This window comes from Falco punctatus (assembly GCF_963210335.1).
Source record: "Falco punctatus genome assembly, chromosome: 7".
Taxonomy (NCBI): Eukaryota; Metazoa; Chordata; class Aves; order Falconiformes; family Falconidae; genus Falco; species Falco punctatus.
The window spans coordinates 42,689,731-42,704,069 of NC_137587.1; the positions used below are offsets into that span (position 1 = coordinate 42,689,731).

At 37.8% G+C, this 14,339-nt stretch overlaps 1 protein-coding gene across 4 annotated transcripts in view; it reads right to left on the bottom strand.

Annotated features, from left to right (window-relative positions):
* PPP2R5E (protein phosphatase 2 regulatory subunit B'epsilon) overlaps positions 1-14,339 on the bottom strand; it is a 91,789-nt gene that overhangs the window by 23,765 nt on the left and 53,685 nt on the right. For all 4 annotated transcript variants that reach the window (XR_013929508.1, XM_080395862.1, XM_080395861.1 and 1 more), the window contains exons 4-12: positions 11,730-11,831; positions 9,543-9,635; positions 4,969-5,099; positions 4,823-4,882; positions 4,085-4,193; positions 3,058-3,111; positions 2,910-2,960; positions 1,747-1,866; positions 498-625 (exon numbers count right to left, since the gene is read on the bottom strand). Coding sequence is in view for 3 of the 4 variants with exons in the window: in XM_080395862.1 (XP_080251988.1) it covers positions 498-625; positions 1,747-1,866; positions 2,910-2,960; positions 3,058-3,111; positions 4,085-4,193; positions 4,823-4,882; positions 4,969-5,099; positions 9,543-9,635; positions 11,730-11,831 (848 nt within the window). In the remaining variant the exon portion in view is untranslated. The remainder of the gene's footprint in view (positions 1-497; positions 626-1,746; positions 1,867-2,909; positions 2,961-3,057; positions 3,112-4,084; positions 4,194-4,822; positions 4,883-4,968; positions 5,100-9,542; positions 9,636-11,729; positions 11,832-14,339) is intronic.

The window sequence follows — 14,339 nt, forward strand, 5'->3', positions numbered from 1 at the left end:
TTTAAATAAATTTAGAAAAAGCAACCTAGTGTAAGAATATGATATCTATGATTCATAAACATTTAGAAAAATGCCAGTACCAGAAGCATCGGTCTCATCCATGATACAGCCACAAAGCTTTATTAATGCCAAGCAATATTCTTCCAGACAATTTACAATCTGGCTTAAGACATTAACCAGTTTATAAAAACCGTGTAGGCAAAACACTTGATGAGCAACACTTTTTCTTCAATAACAATGTAACATCTAATTTCCCTTTTTTCCAACTTGTGAGAAGGTCTATTTTTACCCCATAAGGTAGTGATTTTTGTAAACATACCAGATAATTAAAAACATTTTGAGACAAGCTCAAATATAGACTAATTTACATTGGCATTAACAGAGTTGCACCTGCTCATACCAGCTTTGGGTCTGGATCTCTTCCATTCAGCTGACATTCCCTAAGTTTATCAGTGGTATGTCAAATGGTAAGATAAAGTGTAATGGCAAAAACTTACGGATTCCAGTGTTCTTTAGAAATCCTATAAAGACTGGAAAACATGATGGGAAGTATAACATTTGAATTCTCTTCTATCAAACTCATGATGTATTCGTTATTCCAATAATACAGTGCTCTTTCGGCCACCTTTGAGTCAAAAGAATAAAATATTAACAGGAATTCAGATACCTATAATTCTGTAATTTTCTGAAGGAAAAACAAATCACAGAAATTTCACAAAGATAAATTAACAGGTATCATTTACTTTGGAATTAAAACTCTAATCAGTAGTATAAGAAGCATTAATGGAATTAAGTTTTTATTCCATAATTCAGATCCCACAGCATCCACTCTCTCTTTCCCTGAGCGTTATGTTGTTACTCAGTGATGACCAGGTGCAGACACTGCATTAACGCTGCAGCTGTGGAGAAGAAGAGAGAGCAGCCAGACTTCTCATCACCCCCTTCCCTCACTGCTGTGACTGCAATTGGAAGGAAAAGAGCTGTGCTGGGATACCAGAGGAAGGAGACAGGGAAAGGCCCAGTAGCTGGGTTGAATAAGGGAGGAGAGATCTTAAGTGTGGGGAAGGTATCAGTGATAATAATCACCTTGGGGAGGAGCTGGGGGTGGGGTGGGGGGTGGTCAGAAGGGAAAACACTGATCTAAATTATGCTGAAAACAAATGTAGTTCAAGGAAGAGCGAAAAACAGTCACATCTGCCTTTGTGCTAAGATGCATCACCTAGCTTAACATAAAGACACTACAGGCCACGAATCCTATCTCCTCTTGACATACGATTCAATTTAAATCCTGTTTGTTCCCCTTCTTCCCATACACAATGTGAAGAAAACAGGCTATGGGTTCTATCACCTCTAATACAGAGGGAAGTAAGCAGGAAAACAAGAATGCTGCACAATACTGCCCTAAAAAAAAGGGAACAAATACATCATACGTGGTCTATCGGTCCAAAGGCCATATGATGAGTACCTGTCGCCTACAGTCAGAAGGGCTCAAGTCTGCTTGGATACAGTTTAAGGCCTCATGTGGCTCAGAACAGCAAGTGCTGTGCTGTCACCCCTGGCACATCTAACAAGTTATTCATGGACCTCAAAACTAAAACTTCCACTGCAACATACCCTCTTCCATAGAAATCCAGAAGACAAGTAATTTAAACCACATAACATAAAATACTATTTACATTTGGGGCAGCATTATGTCTGAAATTGAGACTACACATTCCTATACAAGCAATAACCTTTACCACTGACCTGAAAATGAGGGCTAGAGACACACTTGGCAATTTGTTTAAACAAGGGTTCCTGGATTTTGACAAATTGTGATGGTTCAATTACATCCAAGATTTCCTCCAGCTCTCCTAGGAACATGACCTAAAGACAAGGAAGGAAGCATTAAATATAAAACCTCTGAATAATCTTAATCAGCACAATGCTGTTAACCCTCCAATACCACTTCAGGGAAAAATGGAAGCCTCATTAGCTCAGCAAGACCACCTCTCAAAAAATGCCATCAGTTCTACCTTTAGCAGCTTCCGGATTCAGTCTCTCAAAAGAAGGAAGATGAGCATGTGCAAGTGCTGTATTTAAAGTACTCCTTTACAACAAAACTCAGAATTGCACCAGTATATCCATGCTGAAAACCTAGCCTCATACAAAGAATTGTCTGGAAGAAATGCTTTACTGTGAGGGTGGGTGGTGGGGCACTGGCACAGGCTGCCCAGAGCAGCTGTGGCTGCCCCATCCCTGGCAGTGTTCAGGGCCAGGCTGGATGGGGCTTGGAGCAACCTGGGCTGGTGGGAGGTGTCCCTGCCCATGGCAGGGGGGTGGAACTAAAAGACTTTTAAGGTCCCTTCCAACCCAAACTATTCTGTGATTCTATGCATTTGGCCAAGGCTTAATACTTTATTAACTAAGGAGAGTCTCTTAATTTTACTTCATTTTTGGAAGCAATATTCAAAATACTGGGTTTGCTGTGCCACAGAATCTCATTAGGGAAACTCAGATTTGCATCAAGTTTGAAATTAAAATGCAAAGGTCTAACTGCATCTTTTACATGTTTAGCAGGTAAATGCCAGACAATAAAATATCTTTCATCCTCCCTGGAAAAATACTGGCCTTACGTATAAACTATTCCAAATCTAACAGTTGGGTTCCCATTTATCCTCAACTATCCTCCTTTCTGAAACAAAAAAATTCTCTGCAGATTTTGTGAATAGAAACCACAGTTATCAAACTTTTCTCTTCATAGTCAAAAACATCCAAAGAAACAGAACTGAAGTATGGAGAATCACTTAGAAGAATTAATACCAAGATCCACCACAGCATGTGCTATGTACCTGGGAATAGCTAAAGATTCCCTGCCTTTTTTATCATAGAACAAAATAATGTTTTGTTAACAGTAGCATATCACTCACCTCTTTCTGACTGCAGGTTTTTGGCCAGAATTTCATTAAACCTCTAATAACCTAAATTAGAAGGCAAAAAAAATTAGATTTTTTACTTTTCTTTCAAAAGGGCAAGCCATTTATGATACACAAAAAAAAGTATTAAAGAAATATTTACTGGTTCTGTGAGTGAGGGGTCTTTCTCCAGAAACTGTACTATGCAATACGCCAGCTGTGAAGCAGTAAAGATTTAAGAAAATAAAGTTAGAATGTTTCTATGAAGAAATCACAAAGAAACATTATTTTTTTTTTAAAGAGAGACTCAAGGTAAGATGCTATACAGTTTTCTCAAATGGCATCCAATTTTAAACTGAGATGCATAGTTTGCACTGTGCAAATCCACTCAAAGTTCAGTTAAAAAACCCAACAGAACACATTCTAAAAAAAATTAGGGTACAAAGTAGCATATACAACAAAAATCAGAGCAACTCGCAATTCTAGATTGAGTCATACAACCAATGTTTTGAAGCTTCTGTTACTCTCTGAAACTGCGTCTTTTTACACATTTTACAGATCAACAAAATAATGAAAACTCTTGCAAGATGAGCTGACACAGCTAAAACCTGGAATAACATATTCAGAAAGCACAGTTTTATCAGCATAAAAAAGCCTGCACTATCTGAAAATCAGAGAAAAAGGCAACAGGTATCACTTATCAGAGGAAAAATTATGTCATGAAAGCTGAATGTATAAAAAGATGTATGAGAGCGTAAATGCAGTATTAAGGAATCTGCAAGGGAGAATGTTAAGGATTATGCAAAAATGTGGGTATTAGTATTTGGAAAGTTGCCAGGGTGAAGAAGAGCCTTGACAGCACAAGACTAAGGAAACCCAAACATCCTCCTGGGAGAGGGAATGGGAAAGGCAGACTTGTGAGAACGAAAAAATAGCAGAGAGGAAAACCAAAAGAGAGAATTTAACTACTGAACAAAATCCCCAAAATATTACAGATGTATGTCACACTTCTAATTATCTAATCAGAACAGAAGCAAGACATATATCATAGAAATCATATTTTAAAAAATCTATTGCATGTTTTCTACATTTTGAAAACTTCCCCCCACCTTTTATGTGCTACACAATTAAATTTCTAAAGGAACCTTATATCATTCTAACTCAGCAGAAAATATTTTCACAATTTCTACCTGTGCATGGAAGAGGGATAAACTCCTGACAGTATGTAAAGGGATCAGCACCTTCACCAGAAACTGTTTATGCTCTGCCTTAAGAGGTAAAGCAAAACCATTGATAATACTAGAAATTAGAAGAGAAATATTTGTTAGTGTTATCATCACAGAAAACATTCTTGAGGTCTGAACAAGCACTTTCTACATTAAAATAATTTGACAGTCAGTACCTGTTTACAAAGAGCAGGCTTGTACCATTTGTAAACAGGTGCTGACTTTTCTCCTGCTTTATATTAGCAGTGTAGTATATATCTAGGTAGCAATTCAGCTCTGACTTAGGAATAATCATAAGAACAGCTGCACAAACCTGTTGCCAGATAAGACTGTCTATGTGGTCTGTACATTCATGTAAGCAAGGTGTTCTTGAGTAATTAACTTACCAGAATTTAACTTACTCCAAATATTCACACTGTTAGTGTGCTAACAAACGTAAAATTCTGCAGCATGTAAAGATGAAGTGCACAAAATCTAACACACACACACACAAAATCAATCCAAAACTTTTGGCTGTAACTTGCATCCAGTTATATACTCTTGGCAAAGATGTGACAGACTTGCATGTGAACTTAAAATGAGCATGTGCACACATCTGTTTTCAGAATCAGGGCTTATAGTAATACTTTTTCCGAATCCGACGCTATTCTGACATGTTCAGAAAGGAAGTTTGAGATAGGTAATAAATAAAGACTCATTTACCTTCCTAAAATTTCCAACAGTTCAGCTACGCCATTGAAGTGTTCAGTTTCATAAACAAATCTAAAAAAAAAGAAAAGTTAAATATAAGTAATAGATCAGTTTCCTAAAATGTTCATAAGCAAAAAGTACCTTCTTCCACAACTTACCGTAGAAAAATATTATTAATCTGTTTTCGGATAAATGCTCTAAGACCCAGAAACTTGCCATAAATTCTGTGCAAGACTGTTTTTAGGTAGTCTCGTTCTCGAGGGTCCTCACTGTCAAACAGCTCCAACAGCTGTGTTTAAAGGAAAAACAGAACTGAAATAGTAGATATTTAACAGGTATAACACACAGACTTCCATATAAAAGTTAAAATTCACGAAAGCACATGCATGTAAGAAAATATCTGCGTTACCCAAGGTGTAGAAATACAGTATTAAAAAAATCTGCTGTAACCCCAGCACATCATCACGAAAATCAGTTTATTAATTTCCACTTCTGACATAACAAAACTTTGGAAATCTTCAAACAACTAATAAAAATCCTTCTCCCCAAAATGAAATCAATAAACTCCTAGATGCTGTCATATCTACAAAATAAGTTTGCCTCTTACCATCCAGCATTCCTTCACTCTGCCGAACGAAAATATCATCATTTGCTCTAATATTTTGTTCCAACAACATTGTGTGAAGGTCACATCTTTCACTTGTAATTTATATTAATGAGCTCTTAAGCCTTCCTAGGGATTGCATGGCCTTCACGCTGTGGAAAGACTCAATGGTGAAGTCTACGCACTGGCTTTGCTGTTACAGGATCTCCACCAACCACCACAAATGAAAGTATCAGGGGGAATTAATCCTCCAGGTTGAACAAAATGGTAACTTCAATATCCAGTTCAGAAAAAACAAACAAACAAACAACCACAAAACAAAGCAAAAACCCCAACAAAACAACAGCAGAAACCTCACCTTTACTAAGTAACTCTTAAACAAGATTTTAAAACAGCAAAATGATTACGTGGTATTCAGTCAAAAGAGAACACCAGCTGGTGTCTTGTACAAAATCCATCCTGAAACACTTGACACCTGAAGTTGCCTCTAAGAATTAAGGCATGAAATGAGCAGCAGAAGTATCACCTGCAGACCTGTGTTCTATTCCCCTTGAATCCTCTACACAAAAATAAGAGCTTCCCCTGACCCCTTCTTCTTCATCTTTTTTGACATCGCAACACTGCCTGTTCTGGCAGACATTTGGAGTAAGAAGGTTAACTTCATTTAAAAACCAAGCATACCAAACAAACAAGAAAACCCAAACCCCAAAATCTCCACCCCCTCAAATACACAGAAAATGGGGAAGTTCAACGTAGTAATCATAAGCGACCAGTATCTCTCTTGTATGAAAAAGAATTTAAATGTAAACCAGTACCAGCCTTGCAAAAGAAACGAAGACAGTTTGCCAAACAGGTCTTACAAATGTCTAAGATACTGTCAGAAAATTATTGCATGAATGGTAGAAAACAAAATTATCTCGGATTCACAAATAGATAAATTAAAAATACCTATTATAAGTAGCTACGTCAGTGTATGTATACCACCTGATCCCTGCTACACAACTTTGAGGAGGCGAAAAAGAAAAAAAAAAAGACAGAAAAATATGATTAAAGTTGTTAAACTGTCTGGGATTTTGCTTTCTAACATGCAGGTTTAGAACTGATGCACACATTCTTCATTATTTTGGATGTTTCTGTGGCTTGTAATGAGCTCCCACTATCTTTTCCTTGCAGTAAGAATCTGGTGGGAATTTCATGAGGCACTGATGAGGTTTGTCAGCTGCCCTCCAGAGGTTATAAACACATTGCTTTGTTCAATTAGGTCTACAGTTAAATAAATAAACAGTCACCTCATCCTTCCCCAAATAGCAAATTTCACCCAAAGACAGCAAACAGCTGGAAACACTTATGTTTTTAATTTTCTTACTGGATTGCTTTTAGGAGCAAAGTATTTATATTTCCAGTTCTCTTATACAGATCCTCTGTGGAAACGTTGCTGAACTAAGACTCAGTCTCCCATTTAAGAGACCGAGAGAGAATTATTTTGATATGTCCAATTTGTTGTCAGGTTTCAACAATGAAGTCTTATTTTTATGGATAAGCTGTAAGAGTTCCACAATTTATGTGACTATTCTGACACTAAACTCACATAGAAAAGGGAAATAAATTTTCCAAAATAGCAGCCTCCATAACATAGACACTTGTGGATGTATTTGAATGGTATGTCTCTTAGCAACCACTGCCTACCATTTCAGGCTGCACAAGCAGGCTTTAGAAATGAACAGTTACACTGTTAAGTACAGAAATTTTATCAAAACATACAGCTTAAAGCCAGAAACACATCTGTATTGAAAAAAAAAAAAAAAAAAAAAAAAAAAGGCAAAAAGCAAGCAAAGAAAAAGCTTGAAAAATGTCCATTAAAATAACTGTAACATTTTTTCATATAGGCATCCTTACTGCCAAGCAACACTTCATTAGTTCCTCAATTTTTTTATAAAAATTAATTTAGACAGAAAGATGATTTCAAAGACTGTCACGCCTGTGTTATCAGTGTCGTGAAACACCAAACATCCTTAATGCTAAGTCACAAATCGGTTTCCCATGTAAGCGATCTGTAGTCGCAGATTCTTACAAGTTACTCTAGCCACACAACAAACACAGTAAGCAGCAGAACACCTCAGTTCCTATAGGCTAAAGAACTTTTTATAGAAAAACGTGAATTTAAAATTGACCCACTGTGTATAGCAAAATATATTAAAATGCATCACCTAACCATGTGGCCAGAACTTAGGAATTCTTAGAATTCTTTTGAACCCTAATTGTTGTATCATACATTTTCAGATATGTAAGTTTTAAAAACTCTGATTTTCCTCCTTCAGCAGATACCATTCTTTTATTTAGTAGACTTAATAAAGGCTAACAGGATTTAAAATAAATAAATAAATAAACCTTGGTTTAGACCCATTCCCCTGGGCCAAACTGTAAAGGTTTGAATGCCTTGGAAGGGCATGGGTTGGGATGCCACCAGTCATGACCAAGTTCAGTTCAGCTGCACGTAAACAGGAGCATCTAGGAATTATTTTCTCTCGATTTTGAAGTAGAACAAAAGCATTCCTTTAATGCAATCTGCTATATCTGAAGAAAATAAAACCAGTCCGGAAAAACCTGTCAAGAGCAATTACCCCCCCATGCATATTCTTACATTTCTACCAGGTGCTGGACAATCAGATTGGCGCACCTACTTGTTCAAATCAGTATTTAGACGAACAAAAAGGAAACTGCACCATACAGGTTTGGCCCAGATGAAAACGCTCTTGTATTTAGAAGGCGGGAGAAGTAAAGACATCAATATATCCTATTGCTTTTGCAGGGTGAAGAAAGTCCTGTGATATTAAGAAAGAAACTGAAGTCCCTTCTTTGAATCCTTTAATTTAAGGACAGAAATTGCTCTCTTCACTACATTTTTCAGGTATTCTTCATACAAATAATACACATGGGCAGCAAAAGCGCTACTTCTATGGCCTGAGCACTACAGGGGAAAATAAAAGCTCTATGACAAAGGGGTGAGAGAAACATCTTCAGAAACGCTGAGTTTCTCCTGCCACTTTTTGGCTTTCATTGAAGTCTCAGCCCGCAAGGAAATTCCCTTTTCTAACTAAGTAGGATTCTTTCTGAATTTCCCCGATTTCAAAAGCAAGCTATGGACAACATTAAACAGGAAGCTCTTTCTGACACTGTGGCTAGACAAAAATTCACGGTGGAAACAGAAAACACAAGATAGGTCTATTCCCAAAAGCTGAAGACAAAAGTTGTAGCTGTGGAGTTTCCTGGCTTATCCCAGAAAACATCTTCCTTCAGCCATCTCTGTTCTGGTGTCTGTCAAGGCCTGGATGAAACTTCCTCAGTAAAGAAGACCAGCTACTGTAGTTTCAAGTGAAATAACAAAGCACACCAGAAGCCTAGCTTGTACACAAGGAGGAGGAAGATTACACAGGTGTCAAATACCTGGCCACCAGCTGACAGCGGCCTTCTATTCCATTTACCCATAAAGATGGCCAGGAAAATGAAAGCTACACATTCTTTGCCAATGTCGTTTATTTTTCATGCTACTTCTTCTTCCCTGTTTTTAACAGAGACTGAACTTTACATGGCCTTTTGATGTACTTCCTCCCTGACCACTGCTAGCATCACTGTTTTCAGTACTGTACTGGGAACAGGTTTGTCAATGAACTTCTGCCCCTGTTGCCAGCTCTCCAGCAGAGTCAGAAGGGAGAAATATTCTCCTATTCCAACAGAAATATTTTAACGATGTTAAGACACATTAAAACTGGTGCTTAAGTAGTCTATCTAGATAGCAGCATTTTTAAACTGCTCAATAGTAAACCTTTCATTTTTCAACAGTTACTGTTTCGGCTCCCTCTCATAACCAGTAAGTCAAATGTTTTGATTCAGGTATCAAAACAGGAGACAAACCAACTATTTTATACATATCTATAGCAACAGAGACTGACATACAAACGCACAGACACATTTCCCCTACCTCCACAGACTGAAAACTTTCATTGTATATGCTTATTTGCAACACAAAAAGGCTAAACAAAGTTACACTTTCAAATTCTAAACAAAACCTTTTTAAAGACACTTTTTTCAAAAGCAAAATGAAACCTTAAAGAAAATGGATCAGCTTACCTGCAATACAAATTTCTGATCTATGTACTTTTTGGCAATGCTGGGCTGAAATTCTTGGCTTTCCAAAAATCGTATGAAAAACTCATATACAAGCTGCAAAAGAAAAAGAAATATCCATGGCTTAGTTTATGACTTAATTACTCTTTATATTTTTAAGTATTTCCTTAAATTCTTTCGCTAGAAAATAAAATACTTATTTTCCTACAGAGCAAAAGGTTAAAAAAATGAAGAATATTTGCTCCTTTATCAAATTGCTATCTTAGTCAGAATTAATTACATGACCTTTTAAAGTTAGCTTTGCTTATTTAACTCCAATGAAAGACATTTCATCACCAAGAACAAGCACTGCCACCTTGTAATGCTTGTTATCATCTTGTAAAGCTTCCTAGAGTAATTGGAAAGCACATTTAAACTGCCCTCTGAACTGCTGAAGTCACATCAAATACAGACATTACTATTCTGAAAGGGTTGGTGAAGAAATACTTAAATTAAATTAGGAAGTGCTTAGAGTAGCGTTGTACTACAACATGAAACACAGAACAAGAATACAAACTGGAATTTATTCAGAAGTTCCTGACTTACTATGAAGACTAGCCTCAGAGCTAGAGAAAACCTGCTTACTTTCAAGAAATTCCATCTCTGCCTGAAATACTCAGCAGGACAGCAACAGACTTTTCATTTAGCAGAGAAAAAGAAGAGAATAAAAACCAGGCAAAAAGAAAGCAAAGTGAAACAGGGACTGTTGTGGCCTCGTAAGACAGCAACTCTGATCAGATGAGCAATTCTCTTTGCTGAACCTTTTCAAGAACAGCAGCCATTGAAAACTGTTTCCTTTCTGACTTCAGTGAGCATGATTATTGATACCGAAAAGGAGAAAGGAAGCTAAACTACATTTTAAAATAATTTTAAACCTTTACATGCAAACGCCATCATGCTCCAATACTGCTACTGCTGCTTTAAGTCAGTACTCTCTGACTTCTAAGAAGCAGCAACAGGAAATCAAAAAGAGCGAGAGAAGTTTAGAAATATGACATGGAAAAAGTGACAGCTTACATAACTAACATTAACTTATCAGGAAATCAATTCCATCACCTTCTGACAAATACTTTGGTGCATTTCTTCCTGACAATGGTAAATTATCCACTGCCTAAGAAATTCCATCATTTCCATGTAAGTAATAACTTCTAAAACTACAGCACTAGCGTCAACGAACATAGGATAACTGACATGTATGCCTGTGCTGTTTCCAGGCAGGCAGAGCTGTTCAGAGCTGGCTTGAAGCTTTTAAGATTCTTATTTTTTGTGAAATTTAAATATAAATGAGGGATGAAACCTACATTTCAACAGATTCTGAATTTGAGAGCACAAAAGAGTGAAGCAAACTGCTCACATGCAAGGATTGTGCACGCAACTGTCCACTAAAATCTTCATTTCAAGCTGAGGTCAGTCGTGCTCCTCTGCTTACAGAAAATCCCAGACCCACAAACTGTTACTCAGGCAAACTTCTAAATTTACTAGTGCTGTAAGCCATTGTCCTGACTAACACAGACAGGACCTGCATCTGTATTTTCTATAAGGGAATTTATTGCATTAGTATCAACAATGCTTCCTCCAAAATTAGTCGATGTTCTTTGTTCCAAACACCTCGTGTTGACACTTGAGGTACAGAGGAAGGGATGATAGCACAGCAGTGAGCATGCATCCCGCTACAAACACCTGAAAGCAAACCCTGACCCAGGAAGCGGAAGGAAGACTTGGGGATGTACCCTGTCATTCATTTTTCTGATCAGCTGCCAACACCTGTGTACTTTTCTATGCAAAGTAACTACCCACGGTAAAGCAAAAGCGCTAGCCGTTATCATCCCCACAATGCTCTTGTTGAAGTTGCTGAAGAATACTTCTGCATCAGAGCAATTTGAAAGCAAAATAATTTTTAAACCAATGAAGGAAAACAAGAATATGAGGGACACCATCAACACGACTTTGAAAGAAAGCTTCAACATTTTGCAAATTCCACGAAGTACGCTCCTGTGTTTGTAGGTCTATATTATAGTCATGAACAGTATTAGTAAGCGTCAGTGTCTCACAGGCTAGTTCTGATTCATAGGTTTTTAAAAAAGCTGAGAAAATTATTAGATAAATTATGCAATGATAAGCATTTTTTTTCTGAAATAAATTATCAAAAACCTGTAAATGTGGCCATGATGCCTCCAAGGTGGGCTCATCTTCTTCAGGATCAAATTCATTGCTGTCACTAGGTGGGAGAGTTCTGAAGATATTGCAAGATACCTGAAAAGCGAAAGAAAGAATGATGAGATCTATTTTTCAGATAGTTGCTAGATTTCAGGGCTCTCTATGTCTATCCCTACCCTACCATCCATCGCATAAGCAGTATTTCTTTTGCCTGCTGTCTGACAAAGTCCTTCAGCAACAGTACAGGTCTAAGGAACCTGTCACTTTACAGACCAGCCACCAGCCTCAGCTTTCCCTTCTCCAGGTTTTGTTTTTGTTTTTTTCTTCTTTCCACTGATATCTCAGCATTAGCCAGTCTGCCACTACTTCTGTCCACCATGTTCCTGAGAAGCCCACCAACATCTAATTCCCAGTCCTACTAGGCATCAATGGGCTGAGAGCCATGACTGTTCAGGAGTTACGGGAAACACCACCAACATGCATTTAGAAGTGTTTTCATAAAACACTTGGTTATTTTCCTTTGCACATAAAAACGTTAATGATATCTGCTTAAGGTCTCATCTGTCAGCACTTGTGAAGAATTTGCCAGTGCTATTCACACATTTATACGCCTGGTCACCTCATGCCAAGTACAGAACCTGGTACTAAATGAAAGCAACAAATAGCATTTGCACAACACTTAGCCTACATTTTATTTCATGGTTGGTTTACTTTGCTTAATCTTATTTAGAGGTACTTTGGTGACACTGCTTGGTTTTGTGAGGTTCATGCTGTCAGCAAAGACTGAATTGGAATGCTTTCCTGGGTTAATTACAGTGCTGAATGGAGCACACAGCTTATTATGCAGCAAATCTGATAAACTACAAACATGTTGTAGGGCCTTTCCTGCACTTTGAAGGTGATGTCGTGCCTTCTTTCCACTCTGCTACTGCGTTTGATCCATCCTTAAGCCAGTTAATCAAACAGCTGGGGAAAGCAGCATGTTATCTCCTAATCCCGTCTATACAGGATCTCCTCATTGCAGTTCAGATAAACTAAGCTATTAATAAACAAAACTAGCATGTTCTTCAACATCCTTTTTTATTTTTCCAGCCTTTTACTCCTGTAAATGATGTAAAGCTAGTTTGTAAGGCCTGTTTTCACTATGTTGGCAACTTAGTAAGAAAGGGCACTTTAAAGCCAAGAGTTTAAATAAAATCCAAACGGATAAAACAGGTGGGAAAAGGCAAAGTGAAGGTTTAGAATTTGCAAGACAAACAGAACAGATTCAGGTACTCCATAAACAGAAAGATGAAACAGAAGACTGTAGGAAAGCACGTGGCACTCCCAGTGAGGAATATTCACTGATCATGAGGGAAAGACCAAATAAGAGTAAGTATGGTTAAACAAGCAAACATAGGAAAAAAAGAGGTCACACAGGTTTCTGCTCGGACTTTTTCCTTCTTGCCACAAGAGGGTGTATTTCACTGCAGTTACAGTACAACACTTCACAGAAGCCACCTCTGTACTTGCAAAACTCACGTTTTCAGGTCGCACGACTTTCAGCCTTAACAGATGCAGCACTTATTACAGCCTGTGCTGATAAGATACTGAACCCTGCTTGCCCTGTATGCATACCTGCCAAGTGATTACCAGCAGTTATTAGAACGTATTTTTTCTCCCTCCTCCATCCTCTTCCCCTGACTCATTCATTTCTCTCAAGAGCCCCTCCGTGGAAGACTTTTCTAGTCTCATGAGAAAAACTCAAATAGCTACTCCAGGAACACACACGTTATAGTTTGTCTTTCCTCAACGATTCCTGAGCTCCTCCGTCTTCTATCCCTGATACGAAAAAGCAGGGACAGGAGGAAAGTGATGAGAATCAGCAGGACAGAGTTGCTTCTATGTTAAGAGCACAGGGCAAATGAGGGTAGACAGCCCAAAGGATTTCCACATAAAAAGGTGGAAATGTACCTGTTGGTGCCTTGGAGCTGAACATCTGGGATTCTGCAATCCCTACTGAAGCATGTTTGGTTAATGCTTCACATTTAAAAATCCAAGTTTTCTCATGATTTGGACCAAAACAGGGAACTAGCAAAACCAAAGGCACTTAGCTATTTTTTTTTTTCTGCTTTAAACTTCATTTGAAACCACAAAGAATTTTTGCTGCAAATTTAGCCATACATAAATTAATGAAATTTGTACCAACAGATCGGAGAAAATGTAAGTATTCATTAGCTGTTGTGTTTAGAAAATTGAACAAATATTCAATTATGGTACAAGCAAAACCTGCAAGGAAAAGTACATACTTTCCGAGTGAAAAATTAAACCAAGACAAATTCCTGTAAGGTTTAAATGCAGTCAAACCAAGCCTCGAGCAGTTAGTGGCAAAGCCTTAACAGCATGACAGAAGTATGAAGGGTTCAGCAACAATTAGTTAAGTGCCAGCACTGACACCTGAGTCTTGAGCTTGTAATAAAACCAGTATGATTTCTGGTGAGTGCCTATTAAGAAATGGCCAGTCTCAAGGCAAGTCAGAAGCAAGTTTTTTGCAAAAGAAAACTGACACGCAGGAGTAAAATGCAATGTCAGTTACAATATGGTCCTAGTATACAGTTTGCTCTC